At 44.4% G+C, this 8164-nt stretch overlaps 1 protein-coding gene across 2 annotated transcripts in view; it reads right to left on the bottom strand.

Annotated features, from left to right (window-relative positions):
• Window positions 1-2971: 2971 nt before the first annotated feature.
• Window positions 2972-8164, bottom strand: part of SYT11 (synaptotagmin XI) — a 25695-nt gene continuing 20502 nt past the window's right edge. The window contains exons 3-4 of one of the 2 annotated variants that reach the window (XM_011928361.1): window positions 7531-7654; window positions 2972-6970 (exon numbers count right to left, since the gene is read on the bottom strand). In XM_011928361.1, the coding sequence (XP_011783751.1) occupies window positions 6660-6970; window positions 7531-7654 (435 nt within the window). In that variant the 3' untranslated portion in view covers window positions 2972-6659. The remainder of the gene's footprint in view (window positions 6971-7530; window positions 7655-8164) is intronic. The other variant, XM_011928362.1, reaches the window with a different exon arrangement.

The following is an 8164-nucleotide window of genomic DNA, read 5'->3' as shown; positions in this document are numbered from 1 at the left end:
ATGGCATGAACCCGAGAGGCAGAGCTTGCAGTGAGCCGAGATGGTGCCACTGCACTCCAGCCTGGGCGACAGAGTGAGACTCCAATTCAAAAAAAAAAAAAGAAAAAGATAATTTATTAAACCTTAGAACTGAGAAGGCTCAGATCTGTCTGAAGACACAGCTTCATCTGAGGTCAGATGATGTCATGGAGTCTGATTTCTCTCTCCCCCTGTTTTAGCTGTACTTCTGTGCAGACTCCATTCTCAGGCTCTCTCCTCTCTGAGGCACAGTGACTAGAGGAGCCTCAGCCCCACATCCTCCCATGTTGAGGTCTAGGGAGATACTTCATGGCTCTTGAAAGGCTTTGAGGCTGGGTGCGGTGACGCATGCCTGTAATGCCAGCACTTTGGGAGGCCGAGGCAGGTGGATCGCCTGAGGTCAGTAGTTCAAGACCAGCTTGGCCAACATGGTGAAATCCCATTGCTACTAAAAATACAAAATTAGCTGGGCATGGTGGCACATGCCTGTAATCTCAGCTACTTGGGATGCTGAGGCAGGAGAATGGCTTGAACCTGGGAGGTGGAGGTTGCAGTGAGTCAAGATCACGCCATTGCACTCCAGCCTGGGCAATAAGAGCAAAAACTGCGTCTCAAAAAAACAAAACAAAACAAAACAAAAGCATCATCCGTTTTCTACTGACCTTTTGACTATGTAAGCAATTAATTCACACAATTTAATTCTTTTTTTTGTTTTGTTTTGTAAAAAATCACTGTTCTCTGTTTTTAAAAAATTGGTTTTTGGGGAATAGTTGGTATTTGGTTACATGAATAAGTTCTTTAGTGGTGATTTCTTATTTATTTATTTATTTATTTATTTATTTATTTATTTTTGAGAAGGAGTCTCACTCTGTTGCCCAGGCTGGAGTGCAGTGGTGCCATCTCAGCTCACTGCAAACTCTTCCTCCCGGGTTGACGCCATTCTCCTGCCTCAGCCTCCCGAGTAGCTGGGACTGCAGGCACCCGCCACCATATACAGCTAATTTTTTGTATTTTTAGTAGAGATGAGGTTTCACCATGTTAGCCAGGATGGTCTTGATCTCCTGACCTTGTGATCCGCCCTCCTTGGCCTTCCAAACTGCTGGGATTACGGGCGTGAGCCACCGCACCTGGCCTTTAGTGGTGATTTCTGAGATTTTGATGCACCCATCACCCGAGCAGTGTACACTGTACCCAATGTGTAGTCTTTTATCCTTCACCCCTCTCCCACCCTTTCCCCTGTGTCCCCCAAAGTCTATTGTATCATTCTATCTTTTTTTTTTTTTTGAGATGGAGTCTCACTCTGTCGCCCAGGCTGGAGTGCAGTGGCGCGATCTCAGCTCACTGCAACCTCCACCTCCCTGGTTCAAGCAATTCCCCTGCCTCAGCCTCCTGAGTAGCTGGGATTACAGGCACACACCACCACACCCAGCTTATTTTTTTGTATTTTTAGTAGAGATGGGGTTTCACTATGTTGGCCAGACTGGTTTCGAACTCTTGACCTCAGGCAATCTGCCCACCTCAGTCTCCCAAAGTGCTGGGATGATAGGCGTGAATTACCACGCCTGGCCTATTGTATCATTCTTATGACTTTGTGTCTTCATAGGTTACCTCCCAATTCACACAGTTTACTGCACAATTAATCTTATAGACAGGTTCAAAAGTCTATCAGCTTGTAGGAGGAAAAATAGAATTTCTGAAAAATAAACAAGATTAACTTTTGGTTTCATGGGTGTACTTATCTCCAAACTCACCAAGTTGTATATGTACAAAATGCGCCAATAAAATGGTGTTTAAAATTAAAATAGGCTTGGTACGGTGGCTCAAGCCTGTAATCCCGGCACTTTGGGAGGCTGAGGCAGCTGGATCACAAGGTCAGGAGTTTGAGACCAGCCTAGCCAAGATGGTGAAACCCTGTCTCTACTAAAAGTACAAAAATTAGCCAGGCGCGGTGGCCGCCGCCTGTAATCCCAGCTACTCTGGAGGCTGAGGCAGAAGAATCGCTTGAACCCAGGAGGTGGAGGTTGCAGTGAGATCATGCCACTGCACTCTAGCCTGGGTGACAGAGCAAGACTCCATCTCAAAAAAAAAAAAGAAAAAAAAAAGTACAAAAATTAGCTAGGCATGGTGGCGCATAGCTGTAGTCCCAGCTACTTGGGAGGCCGAACCCAGGAGGTGGAGGTTACGGTGAGCCGAGATTGAGCCACTGCAGTCCAGCCTGGGGAACAGCATGACTCTGTCTCAACAGAGTCAAAAATGTAAATAATAATAATAGTAAATGAGGCCAGGTGCAGTGGCTCACACCTGTAATCCCAGCACTTTGGTAGGCCAAGGCAGAAGAATAACTTGAGGCCAGGAGTTTGAGGTCGGCCTGGCCAATATGATGAGACCCCATCTCTACTAAAAATACAAAAATTAGCCAAACTTGGTGGTGCGCACCTGTAGTCCCAGCTGCTTGGGATCGCTTGAACCCAGGAGGCGGAGGTTACAGTGAGCTGAGATTGAGCCACTGCACTCCAGCCTGGGCAACAGAGCAAGACTGTCTAAAAAAAAAAAAAAAAGGTAAATGAATGAATGAGGGAACAGAATTGGCCTGTCTCAGGATTGCTTTTTGGGATAAGTATTTCCAATTAAAGGGGCAGATTGATTCTCAGCACTAAGAACCATCATCTCTCCCTGTGGTAGTGATGGTCTCAGAAATTACATTTCAAGAGGAAAACAGAAAGACTAGAACTAGGACTAGAGCAAGCAGCAAACCAACCCACTTGCCAAATGAGAGTATCTAGGATGGGAGCCTGGAATCTGCATTTTTAAACAAGTGCCCTCAGATGATTCTGAAGCGAGTGGTCTGGGGACCACAGTTTGGAAAACATACCCTAGAACATCCTTTTGGAGCCTGAGTGTTCACCTCACTGATAGGCCTCCCGCTTTCCAGAGAATCAGGCTGACATCACTGTGCCTATTTAATGTGAATCAGTCTTTATTTTGCACTTGTGTGGTGCATTAACAAATTCAACATACAAGATAGCATTACATATTGTAGGTTAGCATTACAGCATTATGCAGTTTCACACAATTCATGTTAGCTTTTTCAGTTTTTCTTTTTTTTCAAAATTTGACACATTTATTTTATTTTTGAGTTTCATTTTTACAAGAGAAGACACAAGGTAAAGAAAGACAACCACTTCGGAGATGGATCATGGTAAGGGCGATGTCACTGTCATGGCCATAGTACAAGCCTTCCAAGAAAAGGGACCTGCGTTATTCCCTCTCCTAAGCAAGCTGCCCCTGTCCCACAAACCAGTTCTATCTGTTTTCACATCTAGAGCACTATCCATAAACATGTCCATCTTGGCTGTGCTCCAGTGAGATGAACTGAAAGAAGGAATAACTCGTAAAGGGATCTTTGTTATTAAGAAAAATTCTTGTCTTCCCAAAGGAATCAAGATATCTGCAGAGAAGGAGCAACTGTTGGAAAATCAGGAGTGACCATTCCCTAACCTATTCCTGACCACGAATGCCTTGTGCAAAAGCTAAGATGTGACTCTCTTGTCTTTCTTTCAACTGACTCTTAGGAGGAGGCATTCCTCCTCCACTCTTATCAGTTAGCTCTGGAAAGAACAAATGTGAAAGCCAAAGTCAGCTAAGAAACTTTGGGACAGCAAAGTCAAGGGCACGATGGATCAGGCCTGAGGTAGGAGGAAGGAGCCCTGTACTGTTCGCCTCTTTGCCTTTTTCTGGCAAAGACACTGAAGCAGTTCCTAGGCTACAGAACAATTTGTTCCTCCGCTGTCACCTCAGCACCCACTGCTCAGTAGACCCAAAGAGTGCAAGGAATAAAGCTACAAGGAAATGGGGAAGAGAGAGGAGAGTGGGGTGAGGCTGTTTTCCCAGACGTTTGTCAGGAGGAGCTACAGAGGCACACACAGCAGGGCAAAGACCAGACTATCTCCACCTGTTGTTTTGCATTGTTTCTGGGAAGGAAACAAAAGCGGGTTTGATCAGCGATTTCTGATCTTTAGACATTAAGGCGATGAAGAGGAACCATTTAAATTTTTTCCTAATGGGGCTTCAGAATGCTCCTGTCAGATTTACATTAAACTATCTCAAAATGCATTTTTAGAAAACAAAAATTATTTTCTTCTACTTATGATACAGTATTTACATTTCATGGGGTATAGGACAGAGACTAGTGGTGTGACCCCAACTGATGGTGAAATAGTGAGTCAGATTATGGGGGATGGGGGTTGGCAGGGACAAGAACAGAGAGTAGGCTTTGTGACTGCTCAGAATTGCTCTGCATTGTCAAGAACATGGGCTGAAATCAAACAAAAGGTTTAGGGGGAGCAGAGTGGTTTTAAATCCACAAAAGCTAAGGGAACACTGAAAGCAAGATCACCCCCTCTCCATGGAGACTCAGCTTTCCGACTCCCTTCGCCAAAGCAAGGTTAAAAGTGATGTTCTTGTGTGGACTCAACTAATCTTTCATGCCCTGGATCAAGCGGTTAAGCAACAGTTTGAGTGAGTTTCTCCTCAGGTGGGCAAAAATATCTACTGCCTACCGAGTTTACCTCGTTTATTTTAATTAATTAATTAATTAATTTTTGAGACAGGGTCTCACTCTGTTACCCAGGCCTGAGTGCAGTGGTATGATCACGGCTCACTGCAGCCTCTACCTCTGGGCTCAAATGATCCTCCCACCTTAGCCTCCTGAGTAGTTGGGACCACAGGCATGCAGCACCACACCTAGCTAATTTTTTTTGTATTTTTGATAGAGATGGGGTTTTGTCATGTAGCCCAGGCTGGTCTTGAACCCCTGGGCTCAAGCAATCCTTCCACCTCGGCCTCCCAAAATACTGGGATTACAGGCGTGAACCACTGTGCCTGGCCTCAAGTTTACCTATTATCCATGGAGTCTGTGCCATCTGAAAAGTCTCAACGTTGGAGACATAGCTGCTGTAGGAGTAAAGAGACTTGAATTCTAATCCCAGAAATATGCTGAATCTCTCTCAACCTCTATTGCCCAGTGGTGGTAGAAGAATTGCATCCTGGAGTTCCCCCATCCCTTCACCATGTGGTAAGACATAAGTTCCTAGAACTATGCAGCTTGTTTTGAGGAAAAGAATGCTCTGAAAGAATCCAACTTATCTTCATTCACTCAGTCACACTGTTATTTTTTTTAAGAGCTAAATTTTTATTGAAAAATTTAAGGAGAACTTCTGAGGGCCCCTTTTTTATGAAGCAAAAATTACAACATCTAAGCTATTTGAGAAGAAGACTCTAAAGCATCTCCATGGTCAGCATTTCTGGAAAAACAAAGGCCAGTGTAATTCTTCAAACCTCTGATGACTTCCAATCCATTAACCAAGAAATGGCTGTCCCTACAGTAGATAGCTGCAAAGGGGAATTGCTGTCATCACTTGTCTTCTCTCCTTGTCCTTATACCTGAAAACAGCTTTTAGGATCAGCTGGATGTGTTCATTGGTACTATCCTATAGCTGAATTTGAAGTCTCCAAATTCCTTTTAGAGAAGTCATCAAGTTTGATAAAAGTCCAAGTTCTGATGTATTGGATGCATAAGTTTGATGTATTCTCTGTGCTTCGGTTCAGTCTGTCAGTTAATTGTAGACTACCCTTTACTAATTCAGAGCAGAAGAGCTGATAGCAAAAATACCCCCATTTCTCAATTCCTTTCTCCTGCAAACCTTGCCTCATCCACCCCACCTTTGTTTCTTGGCTTACTACAGACCTCTAGACCTTGAAGTCAAAGAGCAGAGATATAAGAGGCAATAAAAAGAAAAGATGAGAATGATGAAAACATGAGGTTTTATAAGAGCAAAATTTTCTTCTGCAGAGGTGGGGAGTGGGAGAAATTCTCCAGAAAAGCCCAATAAAAAGAAGCCAATTTCAGATAATCAGCAAATACAATGCAGCACAAAACACAATTTCCATGGATTAAAATCTGCAACTTGATATTGGCAGTTAGGCTAATTTCTTCAGTTTGTATTAGACATGCAAGTATATGGTTACATTGTTATATATAGATTTGTAGGGGTCTTTCCCTCTCTTTTGTCCCCCATTAAAAAAACAAAAAAACAAAAAACAAAAAACAAACAAAAAAAAAAACAGAGGCCGGGCATGGTGACTCACACCTGTAATCCCAGCACTTTGGGAGGCCAAGGCAGGTGGATCACCTGAGGTCTGGAATTCGAGACCAGCTTGGCCAACATGGTGAAACCCATCTCTACTGAAAATATAAAAAATTAGCCAGGCATGGTGGTGGGCACCTGTAGTAATCCCAGCTACTTGGGAGGCTGAAGGAGGAGAATCACTTGAACCCAGAGGGCGGAGGTTGCAGTGAGTCGAGATCTCACCATTGCACTCCAGCCTGGGCAACAAGAGTGAAACTTCGTCTAAAAAAAAAAAGATTCTAGCGCCTTGCAAAGGAGAAAAAAACATCAAACATCATTGCTAAGAACTGATCTGCAGCTGTGGTCACGTAGGGTGTTCTTTGTTGAGTTTGTTTTGTAAGACATTTTCTTCTACAACTAAAATGAGGTTTTGAGTCCACTTCTCTGTCATCTCTTTCCCTGCCACATCCCTCCCCAGCCTGGCCCCGGGGGTTAGAGGAGAGAAGAACAGGATTAGTATTCGCTTAGACTGTGCCACTTGGCCACAGGCTTGCGGGGGCTCTCGCAGACCTCTCTCCAGTGTTCAGCACCACTGGCTGTGACACTGTGTGCCCCCAGGATCAGCCTCCCCACCACCTCGTTCTTGGTGGTGCGATCGAAGTCGATAACGAGGAACTCGATGCTGATATCAGGCAGGAGGTCAGCGGGGATGTCGTAGATGAAAGATTCGTTGAAGATGGGGTTCAAAGTGCACTTCTTCACATGGGTTTTCTTCTTGGCAATGCGCTTTCTGCCGTAGTAGACGTTCACCTTGACATAAGGATCTGGGGCCCCCAAAGAGATAAGAAAAAGGGAGACAGGCCTATGACACAGTCCTCTCCTATGTAATGGTAATTTCATGTTGGGAAAGGTGGGGGGCTCTGCTGTTCATATCTTTGAAGGGCACCCCATGTGTTCTTTAGTGATTGCACAATAAACACACATTGACTATATGTGAGTCTGTCTGCCTGGACAACGGGCCAAGGAAACCAAGCAGGAATAGAACAGAACAACTTTCTCAAGTTAGGTCTGAAGAATAATACCAATAAGTATTTTAAAGGGCACAGAGACAAATGCCTGCAGCCTTTTTGAGAAGTCTCTCTTAGCACCTGTCATGCAGGATACCTTGCCAAATGTAAAGACCCCATTTGTTCAACTGAAGAATCTTCCTAGCTAGGGAAATCTATTGGATGTAGACACTCATTGGGAAGAGAATGTCTACAGAAAGAGGAGTAGATTAAATTGAAAGAGGCAAGGATCTTGAAGTGTGGAGGTCTATCTGGGCCACAGGCAAGGAGTCAGGGGTGGTTCAGACAGTAAGAAATAGGTTGAAGTAAATAGCTGCTACCTGAGAGACCGGTGATATCCATCTTCGGCAAGTGTCTGGCTTTGAGGACCACCACTGTCATTCTCTGTGCCACAGGCTGATATGACAGAGACACCTGAAGCTCCCCTCTGCTGATGCACTTCTGTGAGAAAGAAATGGCAGGTGAGAATCCTGTCAGAGGGTGCAGGGCAGAGCACAAAAAGTGTGCAGAGCAGTGGGAAGAGTCTGGGGGAGGACAAGTGCAGGAATGATAAGTTTGTTGGAAAGATGCTCATCCCCTAGAAACGTGTTATGATTTTATTTAACAAGGAGGCAGAAAGGATACATTATAACCATATTCTGATATTAAATAATTTGCATGGAGAGCCTGCATAGCCATAGCCTTGCATTTATGAGCAGGACCTCCGGAACCAGAGTAGCCTGGATTCAAATCCTGACTATTTATCTTTTTTTTGAGACAGGGTCTTACTCTGTTGCCCAGATTGGAATTCAGTGATATGATCTTGGCTCACTGCAGCCTCCATCTCCTGGACTTTAGCAATTCTCCCATCTCAGCCTCCTGAGTAGCTAGGACTACAGGTGTGTGCTACCACACCTGGCTATTTTTTTTTTTTTTTTTGAGACAGAGTCTCGCTCTGTCATCCGGGCTGGA

Source organism: Colobus angolensis, unplaced genomic scaffold (genome assembly GCF_000951035.1).
Source record: "Colobus angolensis palliatus isolate OR3802 unplaced genomic scaffold, Cang.pa_1.0 Scaffold77, whole genome shotgun sequence".
In the NCBI taxonomy this organism is placed as follows: Eukaryota; Metazoa; Chordata; class Mammalia; order Primates; family Cercopithecidae; genus Colobus; species Colobus angolensis.
Note: the sequence above shows the minus strand (reverse complement) of the source record. Positions and strands in the feature narration are given on the sequence as shown.